Source organism: Brugia malayi (genome assembly GCF_000002995.4).
Source record: "Brugia malayi strain FR3 genome assembly, contig: Bm_v4_ChrX_scaffold_001, whole genome shotgun sequence".
Taxonomy (NCBI): domain Eukaryota; kingdom Metazoa; phylum Nematoda; class Chromadorea; order Rhabditida; family Onchocercidae; genus Brugia; species Brugia malayi.
Window position 1 is genome coordinate 4,490,281 of NW_025062479.1, and position 12,588 is coordinate 4,502,868.

General features: G+C 35.5%; 1 protein-coding gene across 2 annotated transcripts; it reads left to right on the forward strand.

Annotated features, from left to right (window-relative positions):
* Positions 1–758: 758 nt before the first annotated feature.
* Positions 759–10,142, forward strand: Bma-syd-2 (Uncharacterized protein; the record flags this gene model as incomplete). 2 transcript variants are annotated; one of them, XM_043073618.1, is made up of 32 exons in its annotated part: positions 759–830; positions 909–1,022; positions 1,277–1,384; positions 1,596–1,724; positions 1,968–2,108; positions 2,250–2,387; positions 2,595–2,648; positions 2,820–2,926; positions 3,097–3,190; positions 3,316–3,432; positions 3,744–3,917; positions 4,142–4,302; positions 4,551–4,644; positions 4,935–5,044; positions 5,537–5,633; positions 5,766–5,927; positions 6,176–6,309; positions 6,433–6,548; positions 6,628–6,713; positions 6,873–6,950; positions 7,090–7,194; positions 7,315–7,459; positions 7,578–7,700; positions 7,839–7,922; positions 8,263–8,354; positions 8,473–8,558; positions 8,646–8,775; positions 8,902–9,010; positions 9,087–9,201; positions 9,278–9,375; positions 9,687–9,853; positions 9,942–10,142. In XM_043073618.1, 32 exons carry the CDS (start codon positions 759–761, stop codon positions 10,140–10,142), a joined length of 3,741 nt encoding a protein of 1,246 aa, XP_042929552.1. The 2 variants fall into 2 exon arrangements, with proteins under 2 accessions (XP_042929552.1, XP_042929553.1); XM_043073619.1 differs by lacking the exons at positions 759–830; positions 909–1,022; positions 1,277–1,384; ... (3 more) ...; positions 2,595–2,648; positions 2,820–2,926 and having other exon boundaries at positions 3,146–3,190.
* Between the last annotated feature and the right edge of the window lie 2,446 nt (positions 10,143–12,588).

Sequence of the window (12,588 nt, forward strand, 5' to 3'; positions counted from 1 at the left end):
ATACTGTAATCATTAGCAATGAAAAAGCAAGGGAAAGATCTTTTCACTGGATGAAGGTGTGGATGCTATCGTTTTCCTTCTGTAGAGTTGTTTGAAATAAGAGCAATGATTTATTGGTTAATTTTTTTTTGTATTCATTCTCATAGGGACTCAGTTCACTTTTTAGAATTAAAGATTCGAAGCTTGACTCTATCCCTCAATTATTCAGGTGTTTTACAATTAATTTTTGAATGATTTTGACCGCGGACGCTTTGCATTAATTTGGTATGTTCACACATCTCTTCTAATCTCAGTTGATTTGTACTGTATTCACAGAGACCTGAAATAAATTATTGTTGCATAGAGTCGAAAAGTTTTTCAGGATCAGTGGTACCATCTTGATATTATGTAGGACGTTTGTTCTTTTGTTGGTCGATAGATTACTGCTAGAATTATCAACATTTATCATAATTATCTTCACTACAGCTTCCAACTTCAGTACTAAATCACTTTCAATTTCGTTGCTGCTCTAATTCTGTAATGCATTAGAGGCCTTAAGTTAACATTAACGGTAGGACGATGAATGCTTTCATTTGCACCTTCAGTGAACACATATGCGGTTTTCATTTTACGGTGACAAATATCACTGTTATTTGAACGGGAAAGGTAAACATAAATTTAAACGAAAAAATTTTCTGGTTTTTGTTTATCTTTACAGTCAAATTTTTTTGTATTTAAAATACAGAAATCATTGCAGGCATAAGGAAGTGAAAAACAAAATGAGTTGGAACGGGACAATGATGTGCGATGTGATGCCAACTATTTCTGAAGACAGCGATGATGCTCCGCAGGTGTAGTAATATTCTTAACTTCCATTTTTTGCTGTTTAAAAAGAAATAAATTTGTTAGTCGATCTTCATCTTTTGTAGGGATCTGGCACTGAATCATGTGATTTGTCGGGCGTGGCTGGTGAACAGAATCGTATAGAGCAGCTGATGGTGAATATGCTTGATGAACGCGACAAATTACTTGAACAGTTGCAGGTAACTAGTTTTAGGTCAAAATTTTTTGTCCTATGATTTCGAAAGTTTTTCATATTTTGTACAATAAAATAAGCACCAAAATTAATCTGCTATTCCGAGGAATAGGTTAATGATATGTTAAATTTTATTTATAAGAACTTCACATTCCTTTGATTATCATGCAGACTATATCGTATAGAATTTCATCTGGTAATCTTTTAATGGAAATTAATAAGACTAGAAATTACTAGCTTTATGCTTCTTTTGTTTTCCAGGATGCTCAGCGGCGTATCGAAGACTTGCAACAGCATGTAAAAGATACCGAACGTGACAAGGAAAGTCTCCGTAGACAGTTCGACTTGCAAACTCAGCATTTGCCTGGAGTTAGTTTTTAATTCGAAAACTTGTGGTTCATTAAATTTTTGTAATCTACTCAGAGGGTTGTTGAGATATACAGTATGCATTTTCCATTTATTGGAAACATATTTAGCGCCATCCGAATATGAAAAGTGGCCACGTAATTGGCTTTTCAAAGAAAGCTTCATTTTAAGTTATTGTTAGTAGCACTATAAAATAAATGATTTTCTTTTACAGGAATTGCAGTCACTAACCAAAGAACTAGCTCAGTTACGTGAACAGTTGTTAGAAAAAGATGAAGAAATTGTAGAGCTGAAAGCAGAACGAAACAATACGAGATTACTGTTGGAGCATTTGGAGTGCTTGGTAGGTGCAATTTTGTTTGCATTCCACTTATTTTCACTTTAGATGTTTTTGCTGGTCACGGGATACGCCTTTTAGTTGAAGTCGCTATGATTGGTAGGTGTGGAAAAATTAAGTTTCGTGATTTTATGGTTGACGCTATCTTTTTTTGACATATTTTTTCCTAGGAATCAAACAGTGAATGTTTTGAGAAAGGAAGTATTTTAAATAAATTTAAACAGTTCTTCGTACGGTCTTCTTTCGTAGGTCTCGCGGCATGAGCGGTCTTTGCGAATGACGGTAATGAAACGACAGGCTCAAAGTCCAGCAGCTGGTGTGAGTAGTGAAGTAGAAGTTTTGAAAGCACTTAAATCATTGTTTGAGCATCACAAAGCATTGGATGAAAAAGTAAGTCATCTTTACTTTATGATATTTGAAATTGGATAGAAGGAAAATCAATCATATGCAAATACAGGATCTGAAGCTAGCGTTTTTATAAGTTGGCACTCATAGTTAGATTGTTTCCAGTAATTTTTTCTCGCTAAATAGGTCCGTGAACGTTTGCGTGTTGCAATGGAGCGTGTTGCAACACTGGAAGATGAATTGTCGATAAAAGGAGATGAAAATTCGTCGCTAAAAGCGAAATTAGCGAAGGTAGTAGCTGAAGTTGAAGAAGCACATCAGCAGGTTTGTCACTCGACTTTTTCAAAAGCAGAGCTGAGGTTATTTATATTAAGCATATATTTAAACTGTTAGCTTCTTGTCTCTCAGAAATAGGTGATGTGCCGAGATTTCTCAGACGTTTAAATTATGAAATCCTTTGAAGTCCTGCATATTAGCTTCATATAATCTTATACTTTTTAACGAGGAATTCTATTAAGTACTATGTTTTAGCTAAACGCATCTCAAAATGGTATAACAGCAGAAAAACAGCAGCAACAGCAATTTGTGAGTTTTTTGATCATTTGAACAAATAATGAAGAAGTAATTTTGGACTTTGTAGAGCATCTTTCGGAATTTGAGAAGTAATGAAAGCGATCATCATTGTTTTCACTGATTGGTATTTGCAACTTCTGGTTGCTTCATATGTATTTAATGAAGCAAGCTTTTATTTTGTAGGGAACAGTTGAATCTGCAGGAGCTTTGGTTGAATTACAAGAAGTATGCCAGCGGTTGAAACAAGAATTAGCGAGTAGTATGCAGCAATGTCAGGAGCTAAATAATCGGTATAGCAATCACATCTGCTTGTTTGCTTCTATTTCCATGGTTGAATACATGTAAAAAGTTAATGTTTTTTCGATCAGCGTTTTCATAATTATGTTTTCAATGCAACAGTTGTTTGAATACTCACTTCAAACTTTTGAGAGATACAGTTTAATGCGGTCTGTAATTGTAGGAATACAGAATTAGAAGTTCAACTTACTGCAACACAAAAAGAAGGTCGAATGGAGCAGGAGCAAGTCAATAAGTTGCAGCATCATCTTCAAGAGGTGGGCATATGCTTACTCATTACTTCTAATGATTATTGGCGGACAGTTAAATCTCTTGTTTAAATTTACGCTTACTCGAAAAGAACGTTTTAACTGGGTTGCAGCACTCTCTTTATTCATTTTAGTTGGAAGCGCAGCGTGAAGATCAGGAGGCGCGGATTTCAACTCTGGAAAGTCGTTACATGGGTGCACAGCGGGAAGCCACATGTTTACGTGATTTGAATGATAAACTGGAACATCGGGTCAGTAAGTGATAACCTGATTTTGTACCCATCTCTTTCATCTTTAGTCTTAAATTAGCTGGAAGTCCGGTCGCAAGTATGTCTCCGCAATTCTACATCTTTCAGATTAAGCTCGGTTAAATCTACTATTTAGAAGCAGTTTGAATAGCTAAATGAATCAATATGAACAGTATTACTAGTCGAAGTCGCCATTTCTTGAATTAAAGCTAGCGTACTTGATTTGAAAATGGATCGGTACTGTCATGCAAAGCTTTACTTAGACAATTTTTATCAAATCACACTTGGTTTTTCGATATACTGTTTTCTTTCAGCTTGCTAATAAAGATGCTGCGGTTAGATTGAACGAAGAGAAAGTACGTAGTTTGCAAGAACGCCTTGAATTGGCAGAAAAACAGTTAGCTCAAAGTTTGAAAAAGGCAGAATCCTTACCAAGCGTAGAAGCAGAATTGCAGCAACGTATGGAAGCTCTTACTGCTGCAGAACAGGTGTAGATTGGCTCATATTCAGGGAAATAGTCAAAAATATTTTAATATAAAATAATGTTTATGTATATCTACTTTTGTGAACTTTCAAGTGTTTGATTTTGTTTTTGTTTTTATTCATATCGAAATTCATGTATCAAGAAATACTGAAATTCAAGGCATTTTGGAGTGGGATTTGCAGCTCTTATTCATTATACTTTTCGTGACTGTTGAATAGTTTTCCTCAGAAGCAACTCAGTGCTGAGGAGCAGATGAATCGGTTGGCTCGACAAGTTGAGGAACGCAGTGCAGAACTGGAGCGTGCTGTGCAAAGAGAGAAAATGAATGAAGAACATAACCAGCGTTTATCATCTACAGTTGACAAATTGTTGAGTGAATCGAACGACAGGTGAGATTTCTTTGTCGTTTTTAAATCACTTATTATAGATGATCTTGCGTATGCATGAATTTGAGACAGAAATAAGAAAAGGGGAACCCTTAATTCACATAATGTAATTAATTACAAGTTGTGAGTATTCATGGTGTCTTTTTTGATTTACAACCTTCATTTTTCACAAATTTTGATTGATTTTTAATTTAGAACATAGGGCACTGTCATTACTACCGAGTGTTTCAAATAATAGAGAGATCTTATAGGTTACAGTTACACCTAAAGGAGCGTATGCAGGCCCTTGATGAGAAGAATCGTTTAACTCAACAGTTGGAACAAACAAAGAAAATTTATGACCAAGTAGGTGGAATAATTCTTTTTATACCACTTCTTGGTGAATTTGTGAAGAGTTTATGCTTCGCTACCATCTTTACACAGATTGTTTTCACATTAAGTTAATGCCAATTATCATTTCATAAATTTTAAATTTTACAAGGGTTTGGATTCATTTGCTCTTGTATAAAAATGGAGATTGTAGTGAAGCGGTAAGATGAATAATGCTTTCTAAGTTTCGTTTGATTTATCGATAGCCTTTTTGGAAGACTAGTTATTATCATTCCGTGCAGTTCTTAATTTCGTCTTATTTTCAGTGTGAGCGGACAAAAGAACGTCTGCAATGTGATAATGAAAGTTTGCGGCAAGAAATTGAAGCACTACGTAATCAACTTTATAACGCTCGTACTGCTCAGTATCATTTCAGGTATGATAATTTCGGAGTTATTGAGATTTTAATATCTCGGCATGAAATCTTCAATATCTAGTATCAGATGTCATCCATATTTCGACACATGAAGTTTTGTTTTTTATCCAGCATCTTATATTTTCAAGAGTAGAAAAAAGTTTTATCAACTAACAAAAAGGAAAAGACTGGAATTATAATCATGCGGTATGCTGTTAACTTGTTCATCTGAACTAATTGGTCTGTTTTTCTATTTTTTTTTTTTTTTTTTTTTTTCAATAACCACAAATCCGTATGACATATTCATTTCCTCACTTGCCTGCTTGTCAGTCTTTATTGAACTTAGTTTCCATTTCTAACAGAAAATTTATGAATCAATCGAGGTTTCTTGTAGACCTTAGAAAACGGTCAAAAAAAATTGCACATATGCAACAGAACTGTTGAAACTTTTCTTAATGTTAACATAATGCTATTTGGATATTTCCTATGAGTTAATGTCATTAAAAGTTACAGATTGCATAGTTCACCAATGATTTTGCCTGTAGCAGCGCCACCTGTGCCTGTACAATCTCCTTCAGGACCTGGAGGACCGCCACCACCTCCTGTTGTGGTATCGTTGTTTATATATTTTTTCACTGAAGATCATTTTCAATGTTGGGATCTTTTTAATCCATAATTTCTACTAAACTAGAGTGAAATATATTTTTATAATTTCTTTTGCTATTATAAAGATTCTTTCTAGGCTGTTACAGCATCCACTGGTACTTCAGTTTATGGTGGAATACGTCGTGTACAAAAGGGTAGAATGCAAGCATTACAAGAAGATCCAAGCAAAGTACAAACACTGAATGAGCAAGAATGGGATCGACTGCAGCAAGCACATGTGCTTGCTAATGTGCAGCACGTAATAACTTTGACCAAAATAGCAATTCTGTTGTAAAGATTTTCACAATTTTTCAGACAGTGACTTGAGCTCTTTTTTTTAAATGTTCATATAATATAGCAAACAATTTCGAAATATTCAAATTTCAGGGTTTCCAGTTTTTAGGTTTGGTGAATACTTCTTGTCCAAACTAAGCTGTTTAGCAGTGCGATTTGGATTGGTTGTGAAGAACTGAGGATCGAAATAAAAGATACAAAATTACTTTTCAGGCTTTTTCGTCATCATCATCAATGATGGATATGACTGGAGGTGGTGGATCAACTGCTTGTCCACCAGTCCCAAACACTGCAACAATGTCAGGTGCTGCAGATCCACATACGCTTGCTAATATGTTGCAGGAAAGGTTTGCTATCTCAAGCAGTTTTTCCCCGCCTCGCGTGTGATACTTCTAATCATCCGTTATTTGATTGTGATAAGAGTTTGCATATGGTGCTATACCAAAGTGATGAAAATAATAATGTTGCAGATTGAATGCTATAAATTCAGAAATTCGATTAATAGAACAAGAGAAAACGCACGCCGAACGTATCGCAGAACAGTTAGAAAATCGAGCTACAGCAGTGGCTGCTGCAGCTGCTGCAGGTAATTTGTTGTGTTTGTTCTCGCCTACTTATGTTATTAAATAGTGAAATTCACCATAATGCATTTTATATATTTACAGCAAACGAAGAGTCACAAGCATTATCAACACATTCGACACCACGCAACTCACCACAGCACGATTTTTTGGTTACCAAATACAATACGGTGCCTTCTTTATCTCTTACCTATTTCCTTTTTCTTTTTTTACATTTTTAATGTGTACGTTTCATATTTTTTGTTTCTTGACTTTATAACATTCTGGTTTGAATCGGGTTATATGTTTATATGCATTACATTTTATTTTGTCATTGCTTGCTACTATAGCTTCCCGCTAATGCATCAACATCACACATTCATGGCAGTAGCAGCGCTGGACCGGTGGATTCTTCGTACGGTCATCAGGTAAACATGATGTCCTCTAAATTCCTATGTTCTTGTATTCTTGTTGTAGGGTCTTTGATGAAATAGCAGAAAAGAAAAGTGAAATAAACTTGCATCATAATTAGTTTCTTATCATACTGTTGTATTTCACAATCTGCAGTTTGGTGCAGTGGATGAAATGCCTAACGGTATTGCAACTTTTGATTATGGATTGCGCAGCAGGAGATATCCAAGTTCTGCGGATCAAATGCAGCATTCCTACACAGTATGCATCTGCTGCTTTTTATTTTTTTTTAAATGAGATTAAATTTTACGTTTGTTCGCAACTTAAATTTTCAAGCTAGATATTTTTTCGCTGGTTGTCATATCTTTTTAAATTTTGCAGGGTTCTCTTCTCGATGATGAATACAATCCGAATTTAGGCCCAGTCCCTCCAGGAATATTGATGGATCGGTTGTCACCTACATCATCCATTACTTCTTCACAACATGACCACTCACCCGTTTATGGGACACCGAGCACTGCAAAAGGTATACTTCAAAGTTTTCTGGTTTTAAGTGCGAAAATCTTAGTCACTAGGCAACACATCCTTTTCTGGTTCTCTAGGAGAACCTGTTGATGTTTGGTTAAGAGGAGTTAAAAATATAGGAGCGAAGAAGCAACGCTCAACCTCTTCGACTGCAGCAAAAACTCTCGGGCGATTATTTAATAAGAAAGCAAAAAGTAGCAGCTGTGGTAGCAATTTACGTCAGTTGGCACAATACGAGCAAGGTATTCATTTGTTAATTTTGAGCTTACTTCAAAAAAAAAAAAAAAAATGTCAAGCTTTTTACATGTCGTAAACGACTGTTTCTGAACTGTTTAACATCTGTTCTGTTATTAGCTGATTTGTGTTATACTTATTTACAGGTGGATATTCGGATAGTGAAATGTCATCAATAGAAGGCATTACCGTCACTACGAGTGCAGCGACATCCTCTTCCCTATTAACGGGTAGCAGTTTAAATATTTTCAATTTTCTCAAGCGAATAACCATGTTTTTTTTTTTCTTGAATCCAGTTTTTTCTCGAAATATTTGCTTCTTTTGCGCTTAAAATCTGAAGATAATTAAGATTCAGTCTGCAAGTAGTCACTAGATTCGAATTTCAAGGCACTATATAACAATTTCTACTTCTACTCATCATAACAATTTCCTATTTCTTATTTACGTATTTATTTTTGGTTTATTCTTGAGAAGGAGATGTCAAACGTTTCATTAAGATGACTGATTTGTAGTTCATTAAGATGAGTCATATGTTAAATACATTTTTCAGCCGAATTAAAATGATTACAGGTAAATCATCGAACGGTGGAGTGGTACTTGGTGCTGCTACAGCTGCTGATTTTGATAGAAGAAAAAAGAAAAAGTACGAATTGCTGGAGGAGGTACTCGTTACTTATTGTTGGAACAGTTATATGTTAGATATAAATTTCCGCACTTATAAACATATCTAATACCAGCAGAAATGCTTTGAACTACTTTTTAATATCGTATCTATTGCAGGCGATGAAAGCGCGTACTCCTTTTGCTCTGTGGAATGGACCAACGGTAGTAGCCTGGTTGGAATTATGGGTTGGCATGCCTGCTTGGTATGTCATGTTTTATAATTTTTTGCAAAGTAATCTACTGTCATTCTTCAAAAGTACTGAAAAATATGTTCAGAGTTTTATTTTCAGGTATGTAGCGGCATGTCGTGCGAACGTGAAAAGTGGTGCAATCATGAGTGCATTGTCAGATCAAGAAATACAGCGTGAAATAGGCATCTCAAATCCATTGCATAGGCTGAAATTACGATTAGCTATACAGGTAATTAAAAACTATCATATGAATAGAGTCTGTAGATTATGTTGACATTGGGAATGAACTATGTAGTGCGTTGTAGCATCTTACTTTACTGCTTCCTTTCAGCATTCATCTTTTTTTATATAACAGGAAATGGTTTCGTTGACTTCTCCGTCGGCACCGCGTACAACACGCGCAACGCTGGCATTTGGTGAAATGAATCACGAATGGGTTGGTAATGAATGGCTGCCCTCATTAGGTGCAACTTATGCCTTCTGTATTATAAATTCAGAATACCAGCAACAGTAAGTTGAAATAATCTTTGCTTCTTTCAGGTCTGGCGCAATATCGGCCAGCATTTATGGAGTGTTTATTGGATGCTCGGATGCTGGAGCATCTGTCCAAACGTGACCTTAGGACGCATCTCAAAATGCTCGATAGTTTTCACCGGTAGGTTTAATTTTTTTTCTATATACTGGAATTTCATGTTTTAATGCGAGCTATACGTTTACTTGTTTTCTTGCAGTACCAGTTTGCAGTATGGTATAATTTGTTTGAAGAAGCTGAATTATGATAAGAAAGCGTTAATAGAAAGGCGAAAAGCTTGTGAGAATATTAGTAAAGGTTAGTCGATTTAGTTATCTTTCTTCATAGTATTAAAATAGTGCTTTAAATGTATAGGATAGCAATTCGCGCCAATCAACTCACCATAAATGTTGTCCATTTTGTAATTTTAAGTCCATGAATGGTAGATAGATATGCATAACTGCTTGCGATATCACTACGATGATCAGCTAAAAGCTTTTTCTGGCTATAATTAAGTTAACATACAATAGCCATATTACACTGCAGAAAATTATGTTGATCGGAATAAATGCAGCATTCATGGACTTAAAATTACACAATGGACAACATTTTATGGTGAGATATTAAAGATGTACTGGTATGGAGTAATGATCGAGTGGCACGTTGGGTTGAGGAAATCGGTCTTGGGGCGTATGCGACTCAGCTGAAAGATAGTGGCGTCCATGGTGCCCTTATCGCACTGGATCATACATTCGATGCACAAAGCCTGGCGTTGTCCCTGCAAATACCACCACAGGTTAGTGCGGTACATTTCTGCGGTATTTTCCAACTGTCACATTAGCTCGAAAGATCTCGCTGTTTCAAATCAGTTGATATATTTATAGGATTTTTCTGCTCGCCAATTGTTGGAACATTCATTTGAACAGTTAGTAGCTGGCGATTGTCGTAGTACGACAACATTTGGAACTGGTAGTGTAGTTTGTTGTTCTACTGCAACAGTTGCATCGGGAAATGCATCATCAACAACCATACCAACAGGGGCAGGAAATTATTCATCAGTACCCCCGCCATCACCTCCCATTTAACTATTTTATGTTTCTGTTGTAATTGGATGATCAATTAGGACACGAGGTTTGTAGTATCGGCGCAGAAACTTGAATGATTGGTCCTGAATTTGCTCTGTGCTAACTTATTCACCAAGTCTAAAGTTAGTGTAAACTAACTTAGGTTTCACCGTTCGCTCAAGATTTAGAAGCCTTATACTAAACACATAACGAAATTATTTTGCTCACTTTCTGATAGGATTTATTAACTAACGATGCTCCTGAAAAAGAAAAAAAAAAACTCGCATGTTTCTTAAAGTGGCTATTCTGAATTTGTTTCTGGAAGAATGTGTTTTGTTTCGTTTCTGATATCCTAATTCATGTATTTGGTTCCTTCCAACGAAGGACTGGATGGGGAAAAACAAAGCTTTAAGCAAGAAATTGAGATTTTTAATAAGAAATTACAGTTTTATTGTTTTAAATAGAATTCTGGCACATACTATGTTGTGCTGCTATCTTGTTCTGGCTTTTTTGTCACGCTCTTATTACAAACTGTAAGCAACTTCCACCTTTGATCTTGGTCTATTTCTCTGTGTCATAAAAGTTCATAAGGGAAATTGAAATATGGAAGTTAAAGTTATCTTTTTTGTCTCTGTTTCACTATTTTTGGGAACATTTCCTTATCAAATGTAGCGCAAATGTAGTCATAATAGCGATAGTGTTGCTACTTTTTACGAATGGATGAAATCCGGAACAATTCTCTTCAGCCATGCCTTCATCAGTGTAACTGGACCATCAGTATGGTTTCATTTGTAAATCTCCATCGTCTGCTGTTGGTTTTCTTTGCAAGACTATTATTCTTAACAGTGTTGTACTTCCGTTTAGAAATTGGCTGAAATCTATTTTATTCCAATGTTTCCCTTGATATCTTTTCCTCCTTGTTTACTTTTGCTTGTTTTTTTTTTTAGTCTTGTTCGTTATTAAATTATACAAATTCTAATACAGTTGCTGAATTTCGATTGTGAAGCGTGTCTGTCCGGAAAATTCCAAATCTAAAGTAATCGAGTTCTAAAATTGGCGGTTTCTAAAATGCGCGCAATTATGTTACATTCTGTTAATTTATTGGGATGAACACTAATCAACAATTTCGTTATCCTTTTTTTCCTCCAGTCTTTTAAATGAGATCATTGGTCTCATTCCTCTGTCATGTTTTTATCCATCTAATTAACATTTTACCTTATCGACTCCGTTCTTGAATTTAGGGCCTGAGTGTTTATAGAGATTCTAAGGAAGAAGTTGTATAAGTGTGTCTTTACAAGTCTCGGCCTTGAACGTTCTAGGCGACATATTTTCCGTAGTTATTTGTACTTACATTGATTTGTAACGGTCACTTCTATTCTTAGAAAAAGTATGATTAACTGTATTTAGAGAAATGCTGAAGCAAAGCTTATCATAACAGTTGTGTGATAATTTGTTTGGGTGACTCAATTTTCCAGTGTAATTACAGGCTTAAGCGATTGAGTACTCCCGAACACTCTACTTGCATATTTGTCGTTATTGCTTATTAATGCTTACCACCCATATAGATAATAATTCTACACCTATTCTCGATGGGCTCGTTACGGTTAATGCTAAGGTTGCTATACAAGACACACTGCATATGCTTTCTACCGTTATGTATAAGAAAGAAATCACTGCGGGGAACTCTTGATATACACTTTTTTCTACTCCATGTAGCAATTTTGCATGTGTATAGTCTTCTTTCAAATTAGTAGTAGGTATAGAATCAAGCAATCAATTAAAATATATCTTAAACAACTATATTCATGCTTCTTCCTCCCACTTTCCCATTTAACCGTTGCTTACTGGATGGCCTCATCCAATTATAGATTTTACCAAGTACCAGCACTTGATCGTTGTTGCCTTGATATAATGGAAAGGTTAGTTTCCACGACAGGTCTTCATCTCATAATATTTCGCAAATCGTAAGACCTCCGTTTTTTGATATTATAAAGTGCAAACACTAAATTTCAGAATGTATTTTTATTGGACTGTTAACTACAATAAACACTTCCCTAGAGACTGCTCATGTTCAGACTTCCGTCACTTGACAGATGAATGCTAAGTAGCTTACGATGAGTGTAGCTATGGCTATGCAGGCACAAATTTGGAAGTTAGTAGTTCATAAAAAAGATTTTATAAACATATGATACAGAAATAAAAAAACAAATGTAAAAGTAGATGTAGTGCTAAGAATGATGAATACAAGTTGGGTGCTATCAGTACCACTTTCACATTGTACTGCACTAATAAGTGAACCTCGAAATAAAAACACCAATATGAATCCCAGAACGAAGTAATGAGATTCAAACCTTGGGGATCTCGTTTAATCCACGACTAAAAAAGTACATCTACCGGTACTAGTCCCACATTTAAAAAAGACTCCTAAGAAATATGTACAAAACTGCTTCCGGCAGAAAAACCAGAG